Source organism: Zingiber officinale, chromosome 1A, assembly GCF_018446385.1.
Source record: "Zingiber officinale cultivar Zhangliang chromosome 1A, Zo_v1.1, whole genome shotgun sequence".
Classification (NCBI taxonomy): domain Eukaryota; kingdom Viridiplantae; phylum Streptophyta; class Magnoliopsida; order Zingiberales; family Zingiberaceae; genus Zingiber; species Zingiber officinale.
This window is the reverse complement of record NC_055987.1, coordinates 165,351,918-165,378,936: the sequence shown is the minus strand read 5'-3', so window position 1 is coordinate 165,378,936 and position 27,019 is coordinate 165,351,918. Positions and strand designations below refer to the sequence as shown.

The 27,019-nt window shown below is 45.5% G+C and overlaps 1 protein-coding gene across 1 annotated transcript; it reads left to right on the top strand.

Moving 5' to 3' along the window:
- Window positions 1-1,770: 1,770 nt before the first annotated feature.
- Window positions 1,771-15,912, top strand: LOC122012080. The gene is made up of 17 exons (XM_042568538.1): window positions 1,771-1,928; window positions 3,071-3,157; window positions 3,290-3,379; window positions 3,449-3,575; window positions 3,719-3,819; window positions 3,906-4,074; window positions 4,639-4,760; window positions 6,681-6,794; window positions 6,959-7,054; window positions 7,317-7,374; window positions 7,447-7,522; window positions 7,620-7,737; window positions 9,012-9,169; window positions 9,624-9,696; window positions 9,781-9,975; window positions 14,620-14,713; window positions 14,912-15,912. Exons 1-17 carry the CDS (start codon window positions 1,797-1,799, stop codon window positions 15,766-15,768), a joined length of 2,667 nt encoding a protein of 888 aa, XP_042424472.1. The 5' UTR covers window positions 1,771-1,796; the 3' UTR covers window positions 15,769-15,912.
- Window positions 15,913-27,019: the final 11,107 nt, after the last annotated feature.

Here is a 27,019-nt window from a genome sequence, read left to right as displayed (position 1 = left end):
TTTTAACTATGCCCTTCTTTTCTGAGCCCCTATATCTGTTGCCGAGCGCTATTCGATTCTGAGCCCGATTCTTGAGCATCTTGTCCAACTCTTCTTAATTCCTAGTTTGAGCGCTAATTAAACATGTAAAGTTTACCCAATTTCTTCATTCTTAGGTCTGACCCGGACATTTGGTTAAATGATGAGAATGACTATGGGTATGAGTTTGATAGTAGGGTGGAATGAGAATAGGAATGGAAATGAAACCCATCAAGTTATATGAATTTAGTTGATTCTCATAAATCTGGTAATCATTCCCAAAATGTAATTCCCAAACTCACAATCCAAATATTATTTTTACTATCATTCCATTTCCTCGTTCCCAAATCCATTAACCAAACACTCCCTAACATTATATTAAACAATAGAGGTGGTAGTCTAGTAGAACGGTGAGATGAACGGGCCTTTTAGAGGCCCATATCTAAATATGGGATGCAGCTCAATAGCAAGCCCATTTTGAGAAAGTGATGCGAAGCCAAACCGAACGGGCGAACCGGACGCCGTTCAAAGTCCCGCGGTCGGGATTTCGAATTCCCTCGCTTGCGTTCGATTCGGAAAGCAGCTCCAAGGCGGGGGTGAGAGAAGGAAGCGGTGGGGCGTCAAGGTCGGAGTCCGCAAGCAACGGAGGTCGGATATGTCGTCCTCTTCGCCTATCATTCTGTTGCTGGAGAATCCCTCCTTACCCGTACTGGGTCGTCGTGCGTCCGTCGGGGCCTTCTGCGTCTGCTCAACGACGAATCCAAGGTTAGGTTTTTCGTCTTTGCGCTCGGGAATCAGGGGACTATGAGGGCATTTTGATGGGATCTCTGGGACGATATTAAATTTTTCGGATTTAACTTGCTTTCAAATTGCGATTGGGATGGTGGAGTTCGTTAAAGATGGGTCCTTTTGTTAATCTGTTTCTTAAGCAGCTTCTGTCTGTCTTTTCTTTATTTGTTAGAAAGTTGTTCTCTGGTTGATACAGTCAGGTTGTGACGTGTCTCCATAGGATTTTTGCTCATGAATGTGAGAACGTGAATTGCTGCCGGTTGAACGTTTCTCCATATATTGGGTTTGCCTCTAAAATTTTGATCTGGTTTCGAATATATGCCCATGGTTTTAGCAGTTTGACCCCTCCGGTTTGAATTGGTCGTTGCCATTCTACAGTTAGGATATGTCCCGACCATAACCAACAACACGAGACGCTAAATTGCAAAAGATCAAAAGTACTGAGACTAGATTCAGAATATATCAGTTTTTACCGGTGAAATTGAAATTCTTCTCCTAAATATACAAGATAAATCTGAGAAATAAGGCAAGTTCTGATTTTCAGTAAGGAAAAAAAACATTGCATTTTCGTGCACCATCATGAATTTGAAGAAACTTCGTAATAGATTATGATGTCTATGTACTGGTATCATTTTTTTTTTTCTATTAGAAGTACAGCAATTTATGCTATTGATTTGAATCCTCAGTGGAGAAGTACTTACATCTACATGCATACCTTTTGCTCTCAACTCCTCACGGGATGGGGAAACAATTATCGGCGGAGACTGAGAGTTTTTACTCTGGCACTTGTGATCTACTTGGATTACAAGGTTCACTTAGCCACCTGATCATCTTTTTTTCATTGTTGGTTTTCCATGTATTTCTTAGGATGAGATATTAATGGGGCTTTGCAGGCTGTGGTTAAAAGAGTACACTGGTTTAGCAAACACCATGAGGATGCTTTATGGGAAAGTGCCCATAATCGAAATGCTAGACGAATCGTCAAGTTTATGATTGAGATGAAAGGTCTGTGGGTAAAACTTGGTCAATATATGTCTACCAGAGCAGATATTCTCCCAGAGGCTTATAGATGTCTCTTCGTACAGCTGCAGGATTCTCTTCCTCCTCGGGCATTGAAAGAGGTAACATTTCCATGCAAATGTTTCGTGAATCATTGATTGTACTTACAGTGATATCTCTGAGCATTGAAGATATATTATATGCGTATTTGGATGCAAGAGTTTGGTCTTTTTCTCTTCTTTACTTTGATTCATTCATTGTTGTCAATCATAGCCATTATGTACCATACACGTGCCTTTACCATTTGTTTGAATGCCAATCATGAAAGTTTAATTGCACGCCTATCCAGCAAGGCCACAATGACAAATTTTCTTTTATTTGCATGGTATGATCTTAGCCTTACGTACGTGGCTTGGTCAAAGCCATTCATGTGTTTTGCTTCAAACCTTTGTTGGAACAAAACCAACACAGAACCACCAGCTCAAACATTGGACCATTTAATAGGCTAGTTTCAATGAATGATCTTATGGAAATTGAGGGGAAGCAACCTAAGAGAACAAATCTTGGTTTCATAGCATATATGCTGTAGAGCAGTGTTGTATACCGATAACAGTACTCTTTTATTCTCCCATTTGCTCACATCCATGTTCACAGAAACCAAATCTGCTTGTATGTTTAGTGGACACTGCAGAGAAGGTAAGCCCCCTTAGCTGATTTTAGCTTTAAATTTGCTGATCTCATTTGGATCAAATTGAAATGGAAGAGGATTATCAAAGATCAGTGGGAGAAGAGACTCCTGCAAATGAAGGTTTTGTGTGTGTACTGTGGCGATGTGGGTGCAGAGAAGGTGAGCCCCCTCAGCTGATTTTAGCTTTAAATTTTCTGATCTCATTTGGATCAAATTAAAATGGAAGAGGATTATCAAAGGTCAGTGGGAGAAGTGACTTCTGCAAATGAAGGTTGTGTTGGTGTACTGTGGAGATGTGGGTGTTCCGTTTTTGTTGGATATAAGCTTTTTGGACACTGGAAAATCATTTGTTAAACATGTATGTGTGTCACCTATAGCATATGTGGGTGAGTAAAATTCATTTTTCTATGCAAACCAACAGATGCAACATCTCAAAACAAAGTTGCTAAATCTTGCCCCGTAGCTATTATGATGTAGATTCTTCCACCTAACTTGCGTTTCAAGCCAAGTTTAGCTCTATGTACTGCAATTGGGCACTAATCATTTATGATTTTGATAAGTTTATTGCCTTTGCAGGTCCACAGAACCATAGAGAGGGAGTTGGGCAAATCTATGAAAGATATGTTTTCTCATTTTTTTGAGGCACCTCTTGCGACTGCATCTGTAAGATTAGAAACATGTGTGTTTGATATAGTATTTTTATCTATGATTTCCATGTACAGTTCGTTGGTTATTTAGTTCCAAAAAGAATATATGGTTTCAGATTTGCAGTTTGCCTAAAACTAGTTAATGCAGATGGCACAAGTTCATCGTGCAACTCTTAAAGATGGTCAGGAGGTTGCTGTTAAAATTCAACATCCAGGCATCAAGGAAATTATCTTAGAGGTGTGCAATTTTAATATTGATAAATTACAATCAAAATCAATCAGTTGCTTGATGAGCACTGGTCTTCAGGATCTCAAGAATGCGAAATCTCTAGTTGAGTGGATTGCATGGGCAGAGCCAGAATTGGACTTCAATCGTCTGGTAGATGAATGGCACAAGGAAACAATTAAAGAACTTGATTTCAATATTGAAGCAGGTCCGTCTACGATGTTCTATGAGTCTGACTTGTCATCTCTTAGTACCCTGGCTTCATTTTTTATGCTTTATGTGATGTCAATTCTTAAATAACAATGGAAAGTTGAAATCATGGTCCTCTTAATGTTCATCTTTTGAATGTAGAAAACACCAGAAAAGTTTCCATGAATCTAGGAGTTGAAAGTGAGCATGGGTGCGTGAAGCTCAAGGAAAGAGTGGACGTGCTGATTCCTGAAGTTATTCAGGTGGAAATAACATTTTGCATAGATTGCCACTTGAATAGTAATTGTTCTTTCTTCACTAAATATGTTACTTAAATTGCTAATAGCAGTCAACTGAGAAGTTGCTCATTCTGCAATACATGGATGGCATTCGTTTGAATGATATGGATTCACTGGAAGAATTTGGTGTGAACAAGAAAAAGCTTGTTCGAGAAATTACACGTGCATATGCTCATCAAATATATATTGATGGATTTTTCAACGGTGACCCACATCCAGGTATGCATCTTGAGGTGATTTTCTGTCTTCATTTCTAAGAATCAACGAATGTTGAACTGAAACTGCAGTACTTGATTTTGTTAGAGATCCTATGCTTGATGATTCTCTGCAAATTGGTAACAGATTAATACAAATTGTTGGATGTATCCCCTTAATATAAGAGAAAAAAGCCAGTCCAAGTAGCATTTGATAATATATGGTATAGGAAGAAACAAAAGCAAAGATAAGTTTTAAGCTATGATATTCTGACCTAGGTTTCAATGAAATTGACAAGAAAATCAAGATGGTAGTTCATTCATACCACAATTCAACCATTAAATTAAGTCAAAATGAATGAAGTCGGTGAATCATCTGAGCTTGCTGTCTATTATTCTGCATTTTTGTATCTTTGCGAAGTTCAATATGAAACTTCTTCCTATCCACTGATTTCCTGATTATTACCTTAAAAAAAAAGAGACTGTTTTCCCAATTAGATATGTATCTATCTTACAGTTATATTTCTTCTTGATCATCTCTATGCTAGGGATATATAACATGTGCAATTGTTCATGGCAAATTTTGCAGGGAACTTTCTTGTGAGCAAGGAACACCCTCATCGGCCTATTTTACTCGACTTTGGTCTCACTAAGTCAATTTCAAGTTCTATGAAACAAGCATTGGCAAAGATGCTTTTGGCTTGTGCTGAGGTAGGTATCATCTCTTTTCTAGAGATTGAGTATGAGAATTTATGATAATTAGGCATGTTCTAGATGACCAAATTCTACAAGTTAAATAAATTATGGTTGAAGGTGTGATGGATTGAAGGAACCCAAGAGAGCTCTTCTTAATTCAATATAAAGTAATTTCAAAAAAATCTTATCTACGTTATTGAAAATATATTCTTTTGCATAGTTCATCTTGAGATAAGCTATGTGGAAAGCAGGTAAAAAATTAAAATATCATCATGATCAATTGGATGTGTACTTCCTAGTGAATATCTTCTATTGTTGTCATAGACATGGATTTCTAGTTGCAAATTTATGATGTTTGCATTTTGCAACTGTGATGGCTGGTCCTCATGCTATTAAAGGCTAGTGATGTACTTCCAAAGTTAGATTGGGGTATAGTTGTCTTAAAGGTTCTCTTTTTTAAAGGAAACAACAACAACAACAATCAAGCCTTATTCCAGTAGGTGAGGCTGGCTATAGGAATCCTTATATGCAACTCTATCCTCTACTATATCGTCGTTTATATTTTTAAAAATTTATCTTATTTTATTATTACTAACTGAGTTTTTTTTCGTCTTCCTCATTTTATTTGCACATTTATCATAGTTTGACATCGCCAAACTGGAGCGTTTATTTGTCATCTAAATACATATCCATACCATCTTAAATGTGTCTCCCAGAATTTTCCATGCAACCGTGACTTTCTCTCTAATATTTTCATTTTTTATCTTGTCTATCGTTGTATGCCCGCATATTCACTTTACCATCTTCATCTCTGCAACTCTCATCTTCTGCCCATGCACTTGAATCATAGCTCAACATTCAGTTCCATATAATGTAGTAGGTTTAACCGTCTTTTTGTAAAACTTTCCTTTAAGTCTTAGAGGTACTTTACTATCACAAAGAACACCTGACGCTCTTCTCCATTTTAATCATGTTTGTATTCTATGTAAACATTTTTCAATTCCTCAATCCTTTTGCAAAAATGATCTAAATACTTAAAACTCTACATTGTGTCTCCTATCTTAACAATTCGTCATCTCCTATTTTAACAATTGTTTTGTTATGCCTAATATTGCTAAACTTAAATCTCATACATTTTGTCTATACTCGCCTTAAACCTTTCACTTTTAACGTTTCTCGCTAAGATTTGAGTTTAACATTTACTCTTTCACATGTCTTATCTATCAAAACAATCTCATTCGTAAATAACATGCATAGAACTTAGAGTTGATCCTTCACGTAACCCTATTCTTATGGAAAACGCTTCAATTAATCCGCCTCTTCACTATTGTCATTATATCCTCATACATATCCTTAATTACTTCAATATATGCTATGTTTACACCTCTCTTTTTTAGAATTTTCCATATAAATTCTATTAGTATTATATCACAAGCTTTATCTTAGGTAGCCCCCAACACCATGCTATATAAATGTTGTTTTATTGTCAAATCACATACATAATTAATACATCATACCCATAACAGGAATGGTTTTAAGAGCTTACTTTTCAAAGTGCTATATTAGCTCCCAGTTATAGTGTATGCTAGCTGTGTTTAACAGTTGGATCAAGTTGGTCTTTAATATGGAATATAAACTATAGAAAATAAAATTGTTGAATTTTAGATAAATCTATTATAGAATTTAGCTTCCATAAGTGAAACTTTCTGTTTTGGGGAAAATAGAAGCTGAGGACACTACCAATTTGTATTTGCGTGGATATAGATATATATTTTATAAACATAAAATAAGGTGTTAAGTAGTGGAAAATATGTGAAGGAAAGAATGATTCAGGTTACATTAATCTTAGCAAATTCTAGTTCCCTTCAGCTTATCCTCCTATTCGTAATTATATTAGTATTCAAAGGCTTGGAGCATGACAATATTTTATTGCAGGTGGACCATGTAGCTTTATTAGCTGCCTTCACAGAGATGGGATTTAAGCTGCGAGTTGATATGCCGGAGCAGGCTATGACTGTTGTGACTTTATTTTTTGCAAATGCTAGGCCTGTAAGTAAAGTGTTCATGAGTTTGATTCTAGCCTTCTTCAAGATTAATATTTTTCTTTCTTGGAAGAATTAGCTGTTGAATAACAACAGCTATGCTATTTCTTTTCAAGTTGGAAGAATTAGCTGTTGTTATTCAACCTAAGTAAATCATCTACTTTCTGCAAGGAAAACCAAAAATCATTGGCTGAAGAAAGAGAAAAGAACAAGCAGTTTCTTAAAGAAAAGAACTTGAATGAGAAGCAAAAGCAATATTTTAATCCCGTAAGTAATGCCATTTGTGCTAACTGTAAATACTTCTGATTTAGTCCTTAATGTCCTGCAGGCATATATTTTATGGATTTTTTTTGGCTGCATGCCTTTGTTACAGCCATTTAATGATATGCTGTACAGGACACATTCACCTTACAAGTACAAATATGCATCTAATTATCTTTGCAGACTTGTGTGAAGTTGTTCTCCCCTTATAAATTAAGAACATCACTCACAGATCATGTTTCAAAATGACAATATTTGCTTTTCTCAGGTTGATGCTTTCCCGGTTGATGCAATTATATTTATGAGGGTAATAAATCTTCTTCAAGGTTTGTTTGAACTTGGATCCTCCTATCAAGTTTTGTCATAATGCATTACAAATGTGGGACTATATTTTTCAGGACTTTCACGAACTCTTAATGTTCGTATTCCTTATTTGGATATCATGAGGCCATTTGCAGAGTCTACATTACTAGGGTGACTATCTTGTTTGTATTTTTATACTATTGTCCTTGTGTTCATTTGATTTCTTCTTAATAACATAAATTCATCATGGGACATTTATATGCATCAGGTCTGAGCCATCAACAACAAACCAATGGATTTACAATTCGCCTGTGCACTCAGATGTGGAAGCCAAGTTGAGGCAACTGCTAATTGAGCTGGGAAACGAGAAAATACTTGGAGTGCAAGTAGGCTTAGGTTATTTTGTTAACCAATTGGAACTTTTCCACGATAAATTCATCCTTTTCTCCTTTATTATTGCTTCTAGAGGTTGCCTTAAACATATCTTAATATTTGTGCTATTAATGATTGTTCATTTTACCTAATATATTTTCTTTGATTCCTCATCTTTGATACTATTACTTGTGTTACCTTGTAAAGTTTTTTAGGGTAATGAATTATTGAAGTTTAAGTGTTGTTATCATCAATTCTAGAAGAAACTGATTTAGGGAACCCCACTCTTTCTGGTTAGCCACATGGAGGTCTTGAACTATCCATGGATATACTATTAATATTTGAATCACTTGTAATTAAGCTAACCATTTTTTTTTGCCTCCAATCCAACACCTTCAGGTTGGATCAATCTAACTGTCTAAGCATATAGTTAGTCGTCTTTCAACATTTATATACCTATTTTTGTGTAACTTGTTTAATTACACGGGCTCCAGTATTGGAGCTACACCTAATAGCTTTTGTATAGCAATAGGTTTGGTTTTTTCCCCAATAATTCTCAAATAAATTTTAACATTATAATTTTTCCTCAACACTCTTTTCTAGAAAGTATGACAAATCATATTATAGCCTTCTAGAATTTTTTTTTTTAGATTAAAATGCACACAATGATCACATAAAATTCCAGAAACTCTTCTCCATTTCAGCCCAAATCTTTATACTATAAGTGACTTAAATAATTTAGCTTGTACAATATAACAGTTTTTAATCAAAAAAATATTTTGGTGGATTAATCAGATCTTTAATCACATAGTCCAGATTGGATCAATCACTTTATTTGAAAAGGGAAAAAAATCGACTGTTAACAATATGGATATGTCTCATCCATATTTACATGTTGGAATAACAAACTTGTCCTGAAACAAGATCAGATGTTATGGGGTATAGACATTTCAGTTTTTTTTTTTTTTAATCTTTGGTGGAAATAACATTATTGAAATTAACTGTTAGGTAGTTGAAAAAGAGCTTGTTGGTAATAGAAGATGTAGGAATGACAGGAATGGATAGGCAGTAATTTAGGTTGATCTTTTTTCTATACGAAACTTTTAAGAGATATTGGTAAAATTTAGGACATGTGATTTTCAATTTATCATTAGTTTAATGACACAGGAGACGTGATAAATTGTTGTTTCTCTTTTAATTTGCTGTCAATTGTTCTAGAAGGTGTAACTTGAGCGCTCTAATTTTTGTTTGCTGTAACTTAACATAGTGCAATCAATAATGTTTTCAGGTGTGTGCATATAAAGATGGCAAGGTTATAATAGATACTGCTGCAGGCGTGCTTGGTAGATGTGATCCGCAACCTGTTCAACCTGACACCTTATTTCCAGTTTTTTCAGCAACAAAAGGAATCACTGCAGGGATGGTACATTGGCTTGTGGATAAAGGGTAAGCCATTGTTGAAAATTGTGTGTGCTGAACCCTATATGTTCATTTTCAATAGTTTCACAAGTTTGCAATCCACTATGCTTCATAAACTACGTTCCCTATTTCTACTTGTTTATTTGGTGAGTCAGTGCTACTCATCTTGTTAGTTATTTCTACGTGGTAGACTCAACTCTTGGGTTACTCTTATATTCTCTTGATTATACTTTTGCCATAGTAGTGTTTAAAACTTGTTAGATACTCAACTCTGTACCTCTTTTGATGTCTTTGAATGGTTGCTGCATTAGTTATGATCAAAGTTGTTAAATTGTTTGTTAATTGTTGATACCTTCAGAAAGATATTTCTGTTTAGACATCATTCACAAGATTCCTGAAGCTTGGTTCTGTGCTGTCATTACTTTTCCTCATTACAAAAATATATAGAATATTTTGATAATTGGCCTCAAATTTCTTGTAGGAAGCTCAAGCTTGATGATACCATAACAACTGTTTGGCCAGAGTTCTGTTGCAACAACAAGGATCTGATAAAGGTGGGGATCATGTTACCGTCCTTTAAAATAATAGTTTGTTCAACTTTTATTTGATTTCACTATATAGCTTCATTTCTTCTGTAGGTTCATCATGTACTTAATCACTCATCTGGTTTGCATAACGCTATGACGGATTTCTTGTGGAGCAATCCTTTGCTAATGTGCGACTGGGGAATGTCTCTTCATCATACAGCTAAGGCAGTTCCCGAGACAGATCCTGGCTCACAGCAGCTGTATCACTTCTTGTCCTTTGGCTGGTTATGTGGTGGTGTGATAGAGGTATGCTCCCAACTGCAATATTGCTGCAAGAATTTTACTATTCAATTTTTTCTAAATACAAATTTTTAAGAAAATTTATGTTTTCCCTTATACTATAGTTGAAGGCTGAGTACTACTATCTACATCAAGTTGTGTTTGTTCCAACTATTTGGGGTTGACTGAGTGAATTGTATTCCTTTGTTAAACTCTAGTCAAGACTATTAAGTAATAATATTCCAATCAAAGGAAAAGAATTGAGGTTTAGATAATATTAATTGGTATGCAAAATGTTTTATCATGAAATAGTTGAACAAGTACTTTTATCTTACAATAGCTTGAGAATCTTGTAGTGTATTATGGACCTAGGGGACTTAATTGTTGATACCGCATAGTATAGGGTGGACAACTACAATCATGAATATAGACATAGATATGACTACCTACAGTAGGAAACCCCAATAATTTTCTCCATTGCTAATATATGTAAACCAACTTAAGGAGAGTATTATGGGACTTAGAGATCCTATTGTAAATACCACATAATATATGGTGATCTTGTCCGAATGAAGGAAGCTGGAAAGTTAGGGATGGAGTGACCACTGACGAGAAGAAGACTTCGATCCTGCAAAACAAAATCAAATCAGGGAAGGGGTCCCTAGCGTTGGCCCTCCGACGCTCAAGTCAAAATCAGGAAGAGAATGAGTAATCAAGAAAAATGGTAATCTTGCCTTCCTCATACCTGGTGTACTCTTTTATATATTTTTTTGTGATCGTTCATCTGCCCTTAATTATATTAATTCTCAGAGGAAGATTTCTTTGTCTTGACTTCTGTGCATTAATGATAAATGTAGTGCTCGTCTTTGTCTTGGCTTCTTCGTATTTAATGATAGACGGCGTGTTCCCTTTTGTTTTCTCGCCTCTTCCTGTATAACGTCATTCCTTGTGCCGGACAGGCAGTTGACCCATGATGCTCGACCGGCCGGGTGATGTCCACTCGGCCACTCCTTTGTTGACCGAGATAATTGTAAGCCCGACGTTGACCGCCTTGACCGCCTTGACTTTGATCGACACCGTGTCAATTGACCCGTGACAGGTGGACTCTCCCTTATCGCCGCATCACAAGCCTCCTCCTCAAGTCTAGTCGAAGGAGGCTATAGGTCCGTTTGACTGATTGGACCACTGGTTTCCTTGGCGATTTCTACGTTCGGTCGAACGGTGTTCGGTCTCTAGTATCTGATCGACGCAACAACCAACGTCGTTCGGTCGTTGTCTAATCATGGCGAGTGGATGATCGGTCTGGTAACCCATATGCAGAGCGAGACGATGAGTGACAATACTTTGGGAATTTTCCAAATGTGTTTCGTCGAGCGAGCATAGTCGTTGCCGACGTCATCCATATTTCTCGAAGTCCGTGCGAATCCTTGAAAATTATGGTCGAGCATGCTGTCATCCCTTTTAATTAAGTTCATTAAATGTTACCCGGTGACCGCATGCCACGCGCTCCTCATTTTGCCGCCGCACACCTGATAAGACAGGCGGATATCCTCTATTGACGTGACTAGTGCCTTTTTGAATTCCACGGTCAGATCCCGGACAGTTGGTAGTAACCGGCTGTGAGGTTTATAAGGCTCGCGTGGGTCGTCGTCTTTGTCTGCGAGCCTCTCGGCGATATCGCGCTTTGCTCCTTCACGATCTTCGTCCGACGATCTCTGCAATCTTTCTAGTAAGTCATCGTCCCCCTTCGATCGAAGTTATTCGTTGCTCTTAGTGTCCCCTTTTCCAGTCACATTTCTTCATTGTTTCCCATTGATTTTTAGTTTCGATGGCAAGCTCCTCGCAACCTCATGCTTCTGTCCCTGGGCTCTGGTATACATCCCTTGAGTCCAGGTTCGACGGAGGCGATGTTGAGAGTTTGAGAGATGTTTTTGAAATTCCCACAGACGGTGCCAAATTGATCCTGTCCGAATGAAGGAAGCTGGAAAGCCGAGGATGGAGTGACCACAGACGGTGCCAAATTGATCCTGTCTGAATGAAGGAAGTTGGAAAGTCGGGGATGGAGTGACCACTGACGGGAAGAAGATTTCGATCCTGCAAAACAAAATCAAACCAGGAAGGGGTCCCTGGCGTTGGCCTTCCGATGCTCAAGTCAAAATCAAGAAGAGAATGAGTAATCAAGAAAAATGATAATCTTGCCTTCCTCATACTTGGCGTATCCTTTTATACCTTTTTCTGTGATCGTTCATCTGCCCTTGTCCGTTCGGAAGAGGCTCGGGTTGGGATTCGGTCCCGATGGTGGTGGCGCGGCTCAGTCGTCCTTTCCTTTTTCCTTCGTTCTCTAGATCGGCTTCGATGATGCCAAACTGGAAGTGGCAATCGACGACGGTATTCGCGCGAAATTGACCTATTAGCTGCCAGGTCGTAGCAGTCCCTGGCGTTGTGCGTTGTTGACCGGTGGAAACTGCAAAACATTGGTGCCCACCTCTTGCCTCCTGGACGAGCGACCACCACTTGCTGTACGACATGTGGCTTAGTCTCTTGGTATGAAGGAGCTCCCGACCGGGGCCTTATAGGTGGCTGATGATTACTCGATTGATGCCGCTCAGATGCTACTGCGGGCTCGGTGGTCGTCTCTTTCTTCCTTGCCGCCTGGGCTTCTTCCACATTAATGTACTAATTGGCCTTCTTTTGGAGATGACCAAAGTCTTTCGGCGGCCGTCGAATGAGCAATCGGAAGAACACTCCTTTGGTGAGCCCTTGGGTGAAGACGTTCACCAACACATCTGAGGAGACTGCTGGAATGTCCATCGCCACTTGATTGAAGTGCTGGATATAGGCCCTCAGGGCCTCTCAGAGCCCTTGCTTCAGCGAGAAGAGATTCATGCTAGTCTTTTGGTGACGGCGACTACTAGTAAAGTGGTGTAGGAATGTTGCTATGAAGTCTTTGAAGCTATAGATCGAGCTGTCTGGCAATCGCTTGAACCACCGTTGCGCCGATCCAAACAGAGTAGTAAGGAAGACTCGACACTTCACTCCGTCCGTGTACTGGTGAAGGGTGGCCGCGTTATCGAACTTGGCCAAATGGTTGTCGGGATCGATTGTTCCATGGTACTCTTCGATCGTTAGTAGGGTATAATGCTTCGGAAGAGGGTCATTTAGGATCCCCTCCAAAAATTATTGGTTGACCTGTTCGGGCGAGTCATCTTCCCTCGGCGCTTTTCCCTTTCGTGCGTCCCGTACGGGTGCTTCATTCAATGAAGATCCCCAGTCTCTATCCGCTCGGCCTCTTTCTACTGGGGGAGCCCATGATAGCGCTCGGTTGAAGGGGATTGGCGCATTACGGGCATCCCCATAGGAGCCGATCGGTCTCCTATTTGGCTCCCGAGCGGAAAGTTGATCCGCTCGATCTTCTCTTTCTATTTCTCTTTCAGTTTGCCGACTTGCTGCAGAGGCAACGGGCTCATGCATTAGCCGATCGACCAACACATGTTGCTATTGCTCTAATATTTTCGTCACTCGAGTTTGTATTAGTGCATTGAGTTCCTCTTGCGTCAGTGTCACTGTTGTGAGTCGTCCAACGTCTTCCATCTTCTTATTCGGATGCAGGCAACGTTCCTAAAGACTTCCGAGTGACATTCCTATACCACCTTGCTAGAAGTCACCGCCACCAGAAGACTAACGTGAATCTCTTCTCACTGAAGCAAGGGCTCCGAGAGGCCCTGAGGGCCTATATTCAACGCTTCAATCAGGTGGCGATGAACATTCCAGCAGTCTCCTCAGATGTGTTGGTGAACGCCTTCATCCAAGGGCTCACCGAGGGAGAGTTCTTCCGATCGCTCATTCGGCGGCCGCCGAAGGACTTTAGTCATCTCCAAAAGAAGGCCCATGAGTACATTAATGTGGAAGAAGGCCAGACAAGGAAGAAAGAGACGACTGCCGAGCCCGCAGTAGCATCCGAGCGGCGTCACTCGAGCAGTCATCAGCCACCTAAAGGGCCTCGGTCGGGAGCTCCTTCACACCAGGAGACTAAGCCACATGCCGTATAGTAGGTGGTGGTCGCTCGTCCAAGAGGCAAGAGGTGGGCACCAATGTTTTGCAGTTTCCACCGGTCAACAATGCACAACACCAGAGACTGCTATGACCTGGCAGCTAATAGGTCAATTTCGCGCGGATACCGCCGTCGATCGCCACTTCCAGTTCGGCGTCATCGAAGTCGATCTGCAGAACGAAGAAAGAAGAAAAGGACGGCCGAGTCACGCCACCACCATCGGGACCGAATCCCAGCCCGAGCCTCTTCCAAACGGACCAGACCGACCGCAAGGGAAGAAGAGAACAGGAATAATGCCACTCGAGGGGAGATAGGAATGAGTGTCGGAGGGCCAACGTCAGGGATCCCTTCCCTGATTTGATTTTGTTTTGCAAGATCGAAGTCTTCTTCCTGTCAGTGGTCACTCCATCTCCGGCTTTCTAACTTCATTCATTCGGACAGGATCATATGGTGTAAAGTTACAATAATGAATACGGATACAAATAGAGCAGACTACCTAGGATAAGACACGAGTAATTTTCTTCATTGTTCCCAATATATTGGTCTATTTTTACGCTCATCTTGTTGAAGAAAATAATATTCAATATGCATATCCTTCACTAAGTACTAATTTGAAACAGCATGCATCTGGAAAGAAATTTCAAGATGTGCTAGAAGAGGCTATTATTCACCCTCTCAACATTGAAGGCGAACTGTATATTGGCATTCCTCCTGGTATGGAGAAGCTTCCTTTTATTTGTTGACAAAATGTAATCTTGGTGTTAATTTTCACTACGTTTTCCTACATATAGTTTCATTTATATCAGTCAATTTTTCTTTTTTTGTTTCTGGTAAGGCCTTAATTTCCTTTTCTTGTTTTGTTCTCCTATAATTTTCTGCGTACTTAGAGCCATCAATTTCTGATCTTTTCAGGTGTGGAGTCTCGGCTGGCTTCACTCAGTCTCGATGAAGAAGAGCTAGAAAAACTTCTTCAGATCAAATGCATGCCAGAAATGCCATTCGCCTTACAGCAGGCTAGTTTAACTGAGGTTGCTTCTGGCCTTCTCGCTTTCTTCAACACCTTAAACGTTCGACGAGCTACCATTCCTGCTGCTAATGGGCATTGCTCTGCTCGTGCTTTGGCACGATTTTATGCAGTTCTTGCTGCAGGTGGATCCATTCCACCACCTCATTCACCTCTTTCCAAACCGCTCCTTGGTAGCCACACCCATGTGCCACAATTACTCCCCGACAGATCACTGGAGAAGAAATCTAATATCAAGGATATAAATAACTCCAAGGTACCCATAAAAAAGGTGAAAAATGCAAAGACACACATGGATCCTAGCACTAGTTGTGACAACGGCAGTTGTCCATTAACTACTAAAAGCGCGCAAGGTAGCCTTGCATCCAATGGCATCGATAATGGTGCTTCAGAAACTGTAAGAAGAATGTTTGACAACCCAAAGATTCATGACGCCATCATGGGCACGGGTGATTACACAAGCATGGTCATTCCTGACGGAGACTTCGGGCTCGGTTTCAGGAAATTCAATATGGCAAGTGGGAGTTTCGGGCACTCTGGAGTTGGTGGTTCCACTGGCTTCTGTGACACTCAGCACAACTTTTCCATTGCAGTCACAGTGAACAGGATGTCACTTGATGGTGTCACCAGGAGGGTAATTCAGCTGGTGTGCTCTGAGCTGAACATTCCCCTTCCTCAAGAATTTTCAAAATCTGGAAAATTAGGACCAGACATGCAGTTTAATCTGGGCAACATGGGTCAGTAGAAATTCCTGCTAAAAACTTTTGTTTCCCTTCACTCTCTGAAATCAAAGTTTATTTTCCTTGTTTGTATGTAATTGCACTGCAATTAAAACATAATTTTGCCCTTGTTGTGCTAAGCTATTAAGAAATGGAACCTCTTCTTTGTAAGGTTGCAACCATTCCCTAGAAAAGGGGTAAGATTCTAACTCCTCGCATTCTGTTTCTTTTAATTGTACTACAATGGATATTGTTACATATGGTGCTTTCACTAATAAAAACATTGGCTTATTATGAGTTGTTTGCTTGTATACTCAATGTCAGTTTGCAAACCCTCAATTTGTCCTATTTCCTTAATTTCTGTCTATGCAATTTTGTGTCAAATTCAGAAAATGAATACAAACTTATGACTCTAATTTACTTGTTTTCTACACCAAATAATTGCTAATAATTTATATTAGTAACTTGATTGTTAATTCCTTCCAAAGTATAAGACACTAATATTCATCAAGAAAATGAGAATTATTGAGTTAGTTGAGTAAAATCGTTTAGAAATCACTGGACCATATAGTTCACAGCAAACTTTTAGAATATTAAAGAAAAAAAATACCAGTGTTTTAAATGACACTTGAGACGGGCACTTAGTGGGAGGTGGATTTTGACTGCATCGTTTTGTATTTAGACGGTAATAAAGCGTTTTTGATTCAGATTCGGGTGATGTATCCAGACGTGTCATTGGGCTTGGGCGATGCATCCAAGCACACACAATGGGTCTAGCTTAGACGGCGCGTCAGGCATTGAAACATTGAAGTTGATCACCGAATAGAATATGTTTTTATCTTTTATTTTCTGAATTTAGGATTTAATTGAAACATTAGATTAATAATTTTAATCATGGTTAAGATAATTTAAATAGGGTTGATATATATATATATATATATATATATATATATATATATATATATATATATATATATATATATATGATCCAGCAGTAAGGAGGGCCCCCCCCCTAAGCAGAGTCAACGCCACGTGGAGGTTGAAAGGCAAAAGGTCAACCACAGGCTTGGCCGAGCGGATAAAGATTGGGGTGACCGGCAAGGTTGAAAGACACCCTGGCGGGGAGTCGGGGTCTCCGATGCTCATGGGGAACAGGGTTGCCGGGCCGATCGGGGAGCCCACTCGGCCGAAGGCATAAAGTAGCATTACTATGAACAGTCGGCAGAGCACACGACTAGAAATCTCCCGAGCGGACCAGCACATACGACCGGTCGGACGTGAGAGGACGGCCGACCGGCCTGATGCTCGGCATGGTGTAAGAAGAGACAAAAGGACAAGGGAACAGCTTCTGACAGCGGATATGCTCAACGACCAGGCCATACGCAGGATCTTATGACAGAGGGTTCCGTTGTCTCATCAGAGATGTGCTCGGACTGTAGCAGTATGGTGTCAGGTAAGTTTTTCTGACAAGCACATACTGAGGTATGGGCTGAGGACACGTATTCGCCTCGATATGTGTGCGTGAGCCCCTTCACAGCTCTATATAAAGGGCCTCACACTTCGCCTGAGGTACGCATTCTCCGATATTGAGAGCCACTTCTTTGTTGTCCACTTGCCTGACTTGAGCGTCGGAGGGTCGTCGCCGGGAACCCCTTCCCGGGCCGACTTCCTTGCAGGTTCGCCGAAGGTCCGTACGACCGGTCGAAGATCTACGTCAGCAATTCGGAGAGCGCCACGTGCCCAGCGTCCGTTGATTCAGCGTTTGGACAGGATCAATTTGGCGCCGTCTGTGGGAACACTCCTGCATCCGATCGGAAGCAATGGACGAAGCTGGACGACCGCACTCGGTGATGCTCTCCACAGAGGAGCTCGACGCTCTGATCGAAACAAGAGCAGCTAAGCTTGTGGAACAACAAAGGCAGAAGTCGCAAGCCGAGCGGATTGAGCAGCAAGCGACATCAGCATCAGGGGGCCGAGCAGAAGCACCGCATGCCACGGTTCTATTTCATCGGGCCCTATTCCGCACGCCTCCTGAAGCCGCAGCAGTTAATCGTGATCGAGGATCTTCATCAGATGAAGTACTAATACGAGATAGCAGAAAAGGCAAGGTCCCCTGAGCGTACGCCTCCCCCGAGCGGATCAACCGTCAATTCTCAGAGGCCATCCTGCGGGACCCTCTGCCAAAGCACTATGTGCCCCCGGCGATCGGTGAATACAACGGAACCACCGACCCGGACGATCATTTGGGTAAGTTCGACAATACAGCTACCCTTCATCAATACACCGATGGAGTGAAGTGTCGAGTTTTTCTTACTACCCTCTCGGGATCGGCGCAACGGTGGTTTCGGAGGCTGCCGGACGGATCCATCACAAGTTTCAAGGACTTCCGCACGGCCTTCCTCCACCACTTTGCAAGCAGCCGGCGTTATTATAAGACAAGTGTCAGCCTGTTCGCCATCAAGCAAGAGCCCAGAGAGCCGCTCAGAGCTTATATCCAGCGATTCAACCAGGTGGCTATGGACATTCCAACGGCCACCTCAGAAACGATGATGAACGCATTTACGCAAGGCCTCGTGGACGGTGACTTCTTTCGTTCGTTCATTCGGAAGCCGCTCCGAGACTACGATCATATGCTACACCGGGCCAATGAATACATCAATGTGGAGGAAGCCCAAGCGGCCCGAAGGAAGGAAACTCCAACCGAGCGGGCGCCCACTTCCGAGCGGAAGCTGCACATTGCTTATCCGCCGCCCAGAGGACCGCGAGCCGAAGCAGCCCGCCCCCAGCAACATGCAAGATCCCACGCCATTCAAGAAGTGTCTGCCGAGCGACCCAAACCTTAAAAGAAGGTATGGACCCTAATGTTTTGGTCATTTCATCGGACAGACACGCATAATACAAGGGACTGCCGAAGCCTTCCCTTGATCGCCCACCCCGTGCCCCGAGGTGGCCACCGTCGATCGCCATCATCCGATAGGCGACAGCGCCCTCGTGAAGCCGATCGGATGATATCCGATAGGCGGCAGAGACAGACTCCCGAGCGGCATCATACTCCAAGGCGTGAGGACAATCCCCGGAGGTCTAGGGAGCAGCCTAGGTCGTCCGCTCGGGAAGAAGAAAATAGAAGTAACACTTCCCGAGGCGAAATCAACATCATTGCTGGGGGGCCGACCGACGGCGACTCCAACAGAGCAAGGAAGGCAAGCGTAAGACAACTTCAGATCCATGCGGTCGGCTGCAGCCAAGAGCGGGCGAGCGGGCCCGAAATCAGTTTCGGGCCCAGGGACTTAAAGGGAGTCGAAGTGCCACATGACGACGCTCTCCTCATCAAAGCGGTAATAGCCAACTACACTATTCACCGCGTTTTCATTGATACAGGAAGCTTGGTCAATATCATATTCAAAAAGGCCTTCGACCAACTACAAATTGATCGAGCCGAGCTGCTGCCCATGACAACCCCCCTCTATGGGTTTACGGGCAACGAAGTGCTGCCGGTCGGACAAGTCCGACTGGCTATCTCGCTGGGAGAGGAGCCGCTCAGAAGGACGCGTACTGCAAACTTTGTCGTTGTCGACTCTCCCTCAGCATACAACGTTATTTTGGGGCGACCGGCACTCAGCGAATTCCGAGCGGCTGTCTCCACCTTCCACCAGAAAATCAAGTTCTCGGTGGAAGATAAAGTGGGAGAAGTACGAGGAGATCAACTGGGGACTCGGCGATGCTACGTCGAGATGGTCCGAGCTGAAGCTAATGCCGCCCGGAAGACGCCACGGATCGAGGTGAACACTATAACCGAAAAACCACCCTCTTTGGTTTATGAAGAAAAAGAGGAAGTGCAGATTCACCCGACCCGATCGGAGGCCATCACATTTATTGCTGCCGATCTGGAGGCGAGCCAGAAAGAGGAAGTGATCAAATGCCTCCAGAGAAACTGTGATGTCTTCGTTTGGTCGGCGCATGAGCTGCCCGTAATTTCGCCGAGTATAGCGCAGCACGAGCTCCATGTCCGACCGGATGCTCGGCCGGTGAAGCAAAGGAAGAGGGACTTGCCGAACAGAATGCCATCATCCGAGCGGAGGTCGAGAAACTCCAAGAGGCCGACCATATACGCGAGGTTCAGTTCCCGAGCTGGCTGGTAAACGTGGTACTAGTCTCCAAGCCGGGCAACAAGTGGAGAGTTTGCATCGATTTCCGGGATCTCAACAAAGCATGCCCAAAGGATTTTTATCCTTTATCCCGAATCGATCAACTGGTGGACTCCACAGCCGGCTGCGAGTTGATATGCATGCTCGATGCCTATCAGGGCTACCATCAAGTGTCGCTCGCCCGAGAAGATCAAGAAAAAGTTAGCTTCGTTACAGCCGACGGCACGTACTACTACAATGTGATGCCGTTCGGACTGAAGAACGCGGGAGCAACTTACCAGCGCTTGATGAACAAAGTGTTCAGGGAGCAGATCGGACGAAATTTGGAAGTGTACGTGGATGATATTCTCATCAAGTCCGTCCGAGCGGCCGATCTCTTTAAAGACATGGAGGAGACTTTCCGAACGCTGAGGAGGTATGGAGTTAAACTGAACCCTCAGAAGTGTCTATTCGGAGCAAAAGGCGGGCGTTTCTTGGGCTACATAGTGACCGAGCGGGGCATCGAGGCAAATCCCAGCAAGGTGAAAGCATTACAAGATATGCCACCCCCAAGAAATCTGAGGGAAGTACAGCGCTTGACCGGTCGGATAACAACATTGTCCAGATTCATCTCGAAGACGGCCGATCGGAGTCTTCCGTTTTTCAAAATCTTGCCAAGGCTACCAAGTTTCATTGGGATGAAGAATGCGATCGGGCGTTCGAAGAATTGAAGGCATATCTGAACTCTCTGCCTGTGCTAGCCAAGCCAACTGTGGGTGAGCCGCTCTGTATTTACTTATCTTCAACTGAGCACGTAGTAGGCTCGGCATTAGTGAGGGCGAGCGGAGAAGAATCCGTGTATTTCTTAAGCCATATTTTAAAAAACGCTGAATCTCGCTACACTGGGCTCGAGAAACTAGCTTTTGCCTTGGTCCTCGCCGCTCGGAGGCTTCGCCCCTATTTCTTGGCACATACTATCATCGTTCGGACGAATAGTCCTTTGGGAAGAGTGCTGTTGAACCCCGAAGCGTCCGAACGGCTCATCAAATGGACAACGGAGTTGAGCGAATTTGATATTCAGTATCAACCCCGCTCAGCGATAAAGGCGCCGTCCTTGGCAGATTTTATCACCGAAGTGCAAAGGCCAGAGCCCGAAGCTATGTGGAAAATATTTGTGGACGGATCGTCCACTCGGCTCGGGAGCGGGATTGGCGTGCTATTACTCTCTCCCCAAGAAGAAAGGATGCATTTGTCCGTCCGGCTGGATTAAAGAGCTACAAACAACGAAGTGGAGTTTGAGGCCCTTATAGCCGGCTTACAGGCCGCCCGGCATGTTGGGGTCGGTCGGGTGACGCTGCATTCAGATTCTCAGTTGGCTGCTCAGCAGCTCTCTGGCACTTTTGAGATTAACAACGCTCGGCTCAAACTCTATGCTGAAGCTTTCGAAAAGCTTAAGGCCAACTTCAGAGAAGTCATTATACAGAAGATACCCCGAGCGGAAAACCAGGCGGCAGATGAGTTGCCAAACTAGCAAGTTCAATACACCGGTCGTCATCCAGCAGCCAATTGAACAAGTATCTTTGGTGGCACACGTCGACCGGATGGAGGGACTCGAGTTTCCGAGCAATTGGAGGACAACCATTATAGAATTTCTTCGGTCAGGGGCAACACCATCCGATCGGGAAGCAGCCCAGCAATTAAGGAGGAGAGCCGGTCGGTTCACGCTCATTGGAGACCAACTCTACAAGAAGGCTTTCTCCCGTCTGCTGTTGAAATGTGTGAGCTCGGAAGATGCGGCATACATCCTCCAAGAAGTGCACCAAGGATCGTGCGGAGGACATCCGGGCGGACGATCGCTGGCTAAAAAGATCCTGCTGGCTGGATACTTCTGGCCAACCCTGCAAGCAGATGCCGCTCGGACCGTTGCGACGTGTCTTTCCTGCCAAAAGTATCACAACTTCTCCCACCGACCGGCGGAGGAAATGAAAGCAGCTACCGTATCCTGTCCGTTCGACCAGTGGGGAATGGATATCGTGGGTCCGTTTCCTATGGCGACCGGTCAGTGGAAGTTTCTACTAGTGGCGGTCGACTATTTTTCCAAATGGGTGGAGGCCGAGCCGCTAGCCAAGATCACCGAGCAGATGGTCAAGAAGTTTATCTGGCAGCATATAATCTGTCAGTTCGGCATCCCTCGCCGGCTCGTATCTGATAATGGACGACAGTTCACCGGAAAGCTGCTAGAAGATTGGTGCAAAAGTTATGGTATTGAACAACACTTTACTTCTGTGGCGTATCCACAAAGCAACGGCCAAGCGGAAGTAACCAATAGAGAAATCCTTAGAATTCTTCGAGCCCGACTGGACCACATGGGAGGAAGCTGGGTGGACGAGCTGTCAGACGTCTTATGGGTCATCCGCACGACCCCAAAGGAAGGAACAGACGTCACACCTTTCCATTTGGTGTATGGCGGCGAAGCGATTATTCCGGTCGAAGTCGGCGTCGAGTCCGTCCGGATCCAAAATTATGATGATGATAACGCCGAGCGGAGGAACATGGAGTTGGATTTGGTCGACGAAGAGCGAGCCAAGGCGTCCGTCCGGCTGATGGCGTACCGGCAACGGATGAAACAAAACTGCAACCGGCGCGTAATCCCCAGAGCATTCCAAGTTGGCGACCTTGTCTGGAAGAAAGTAAAGCCGGTCGACGACGTTGGCAAGCTGGAGGCTCCTTGGGCGGGCCCCTTCAAAGTCATCGAGAAGCTCCGCTCGGGTGCCTATTATTTGGAAGATGAAGACGGACGGCGACTGGATCGACCATGGAGCGCGAATCATCTCCAGCCGTACCGAGCTGGGTGAGAGGTGCGCTGATGTAATTTTATATATGTTTTGGTCGCCTATATCCTTGTAATGCAGGAAACAAAATGATATAAGATGGCAAATGTTCCTGTCTGGAAGCTGAGAAAACGAACCTGCCGGTGTGATGTGTCTGGAAGGTTGACCGCATCCCCATGACCCGGGGGTGATCTGTCCTCTACGTTGACCAGATCGTCAGAAGTCCTCCTCCGGTCAACTGTACCTGTATCCAGCGACCGGGTCGCCCCCGGTCTCTGGTACCTCGGTGCTCGAGGCGAATCCCACAGACATATAAATAACCGCATAATAATATAGCATAATTAACAAAGAGTACGAGAACGTACCCTGGCCCAGGGGGGCGCCCTCGGATGGATGGATGAGCTGGTCGAGCTAATGATCAAGTCGTCGTGGTCCCGGATCCGAAAAGCGACATGTAGGCCGAGACATAATGGCTCGTAGGCCGATACGCGGCACGCAGGCCGGATAACACAGATAGCTCGTAATCATAAGAGATGCACAGAGTGAAACCCAACGACTCAATGGCCGGAACAACCTCGGCTCGATGGCCGAACCCAACCTCGGCGCGATGGCCGGAATAACCCAAATAGTATCGAGCTGCGGCTATCTGGAAGGTGACGATATCCACTAAAGACAGCGGCAGTAGATGCGAGAAGGGGAGGCTGCGGCTGTCGGCGGCGGCTGTGGCCGCGGGAAAAGGCAGCGATGGCTGCCGGCGGCGGCTGTGGCCGCGGGGGAAGGCAGCAGTGGCTGCCGGCGGCGGCTGTGGCCGCGGGGGAAGGTAATAGTGGCTGCCGGCGGCGGCTGTGGCCGCGGGGGAAGGTTGCTGTGCGCGCGGAGGCTGCCGGCGAGAGGGCTGCTGTGCGCGCGGAGGCTACCGGCGAGGATCTGCTGTGCGCGTGGTGGCTGCCGGCGAGGAAGGCTGCTGTGCACGCGGAGGCTGCCGGCGAGGAGGGCTGCTGTGCGCGCGGAGGCTGCCGGCGAGGGAGGAGAGGAGGAGAAGAAGAGTAGCGCCGGCGACTGCATCGGGCGCTGACGAAGGATGTGAGAGGGAGAACGTTCCTCCCTGGCTGGCGGCGGAAAATCACCACACGAGAGCCTCCTCTTGCGCTGTGTGAACCGTGCTCTTTATGAGCAAAAACCCTCAATCAATGAAATGACAAAACTGCCCTTTCCCTATTCCCTAACCACTCTTATGCCATCCACTTACATCCGGATCACAAGCCCCCCCTTCAAGTCTAGTCGAAGGAGGCGTGAGTCCGACTGACTGGACCGTCTATTGCAAAGAGTTGAACCACTCTCGATGTCAAAACCAAATCGCTAAACCAATAATATAATGTCGCTCGAGCGGTCGCTATAATAGTGGTGTCGTAGGAGATGGTAGCGATACAGAGCGGACCAAGTCTGTAATCGGTCCAATGCCGAGTGCGCAGCCACGCAGATACTGACCGGGCGATCGAAGAGATGACGATCGGGTGGATAGACGATCAAGCGTGTGGCCGAACGGACGATCGGAAAGATGTCGATCGAGTGAGTAGATGGCGAGCGGACAATACCGAACGGGCGACAGAGAAAATGACGATCAGTCGATCATGAAATGCTGGCCCGACGCACTGAATGAGCCGCACCGAGAATGGTCAGCGAGCGAACATAAAATGCTGTTCTAGCAATCGAGTAGCGATGAGTGGACAATGCTGAACGAGCGATCGGACGGATGCCGATCGGATGGATAGATGTCGGACGGACTATGCCGCGCGTGCGACCGGAATGATGTCGATCGGTCGGATAGATGCCGGATCGATCGGATAAATGTCGGGCGGACGACAACAAGCTAAGTGATAGACATGTAAAATGACAGCCAACCGAATGACACGTGGGATGCCGGGCGGACGATGCCGCGCGTGCGACCGTGGTGACGTCGATCGGTCAGATAGATGCCGGGCGGACGATGTCGCGCGTGCGACCGTGGTGACGTCGATCGGTCGATAGATGCGGGCCCGCGCCTGGTAGGGGATTGCCGGCCGGCTTCCTCCCAGGATCCCCTCGAGCCGCGCGACCAGGGCGGCGCGGTCGTCCGGATGATAGCACGCGACGTGCTCGGCGAGCGACCGTGGTGGCGTCGATCGGTCAAATAGATGCCGGGCGCGACCCCGAACGGGAGAGATAGATGTATGATATCGGTCCGATATCTGGTCCTCCGGCGAGCGGCTCGGGGCCTTGACCGAGCGTGGCTGGATATAAACCTCCGGCCTACGGCTCGTGGGCCTTGGTGATAACTTCGACCCGACAGGGAGAGAATATATGATATCTTGGTCCGTGCGGTCTTGACCGGGAGGTTTATAGTCGCCGGCCCGACTGCGTCCCGACTCTGTCGATCGCCGGGAGGTTTATAGTCGCCGGTCCGACTTTCGATTTTAACGGCGGTGCTCGTCGGCGCGGATATTTATAGCCGGTCGGTGCGGCTCTCGATTTTTAACGACGGTGCTCGTCGGTAGCGGATATTTATAGCCGGTCGGTGCGGCTCTCGATTTTTAACGGCGGTGCTCGTCGGTAGCGGATATTTATAGCGGTCGGTAGCGGCTCTCGATTTTGCAGCGGTGCTCGTCGGCGTGGATATTTATAGCCGATCAGCGGCTCTCGATTTTAACGACGGTGCTCGTCGGTAGCGGATATTATAGCCGGTCGGTGCGGCTCTCGATTTTACCGACGGTGCTCGTCGGTCTTCAAGTGATATACCCGGCCGAACAGCTCGGGCCTTCACATCGGCGGCTCGCATACCATATACCGAGCAGCTCGGGCCTTCACATCGGCCCGGGCTCGGATACCATACCCTACCGAGCGGCTCGGGCCTTCACATCAGCGCTTGGCTCGCATACCATATCCCGGCCGAACAGCTCGGGCCTTCACATCGAGCGCTTGGCTCGATACCCGGCCGAACAGCTCGGGCCTTCACATCGAGCGCCGGGCTCGGATATATACCCGGCCGAACGGCTCGGGCCTTCACATCGAGCGCTGGGCTCGGATACCATATACCCGGCCGAACGGCTCGGGCCTTCACATCGAGCGCTGGGCTCGGATACCATATACCCGGCCGAACGGCTCGGGCCTTCACATCGAGCGCTTGGCTTGCATACCATATACCCGGCCGAACGGCTCGGGCATTCGCTCCTAGGCAATAACCTCCCTCTATCATCCTGAACAGCGCAGGGTTTTGGTTTCCCATCCTGCCATAATAGTATGCAGCCCGGTCGAACGGCTCGGGGTCTTCGTGTTTGAGCCTGTGGCTCGGATATAAACCTCCCGGCCGAACGGCTCGGGGGCCTTCGGCTTCGAGCCCGTGGCTCGGATATAAACCTCTTCGAGCCTGTGGCTCGGATATAAACCTCCCGGCCGAACGGCTCGGGGGCCTTCGGCTTCGAGCCTGTGGCTCGGATATAAACCTCCCGGCCGAACGGCTCGGGGGCCTTGACTCGAAGAACTATTACAGGTCATATAACTCACCGAGGCCGAACGGCTCGGGGGCCTTCGGGTTCGAGCCTGTGGCTCGGATATAAACCTCCCGGCCGAACGGCTCGGGGGCCTTCGGGTTCGAGCCTGTGGCTCGGATATAAACCTCCCGGCCGAACGGCTCGGGGGCCTTCGGGACTAATACAGATCATATAACTGCCAGGATAAATACCAGAAAAACTGACCGTGATCATGAGGATGGCAGAACTATCCGGCGTCGTTCATCTTCACGTTCCAGATCAGGCGCGTTCCCACAGACGGCGCCATTTTGATCCTGTCTGGAAGCTGAGAAAACGAACCTGCCGGTGTGACGTGTCTGGAAGGTTGACCGCATCCCCATGACCCGGGGGTGATCTGTCCTCTACGTTGACCAGATCGTCAGAAGTCCTCCTCCGGTCAACTGTACCTGTATCCAGCGACCGGGTCGCCCCCGGTCTCTGGTACCTCGGTGCTCGAGGCGAATCCCACAGACATATAAATAACCGCATAATAATATAGCATAATTAACTGAATGCAGAAAAGGTACGAGAACGTACCCTGGCCCAGGGGGGCGCCCTCGGATGGATGGATGAGCTGGTCGAGCTAATGATCAAGTCGTCGTGGTCCCGGATCCGAAAAGCGACATGTAGGCCGAGACATAATGGCTCGTAGGCCGATACGCGGCACGCAGGCCGGATAACACAGATAGCTCGTAATCATAAGAGATGCACAGAGTGAAACCCAACGACTCAATGGCCGGAACAACCTCGGCTCGATGGCCGAACCCAACCTCGGCG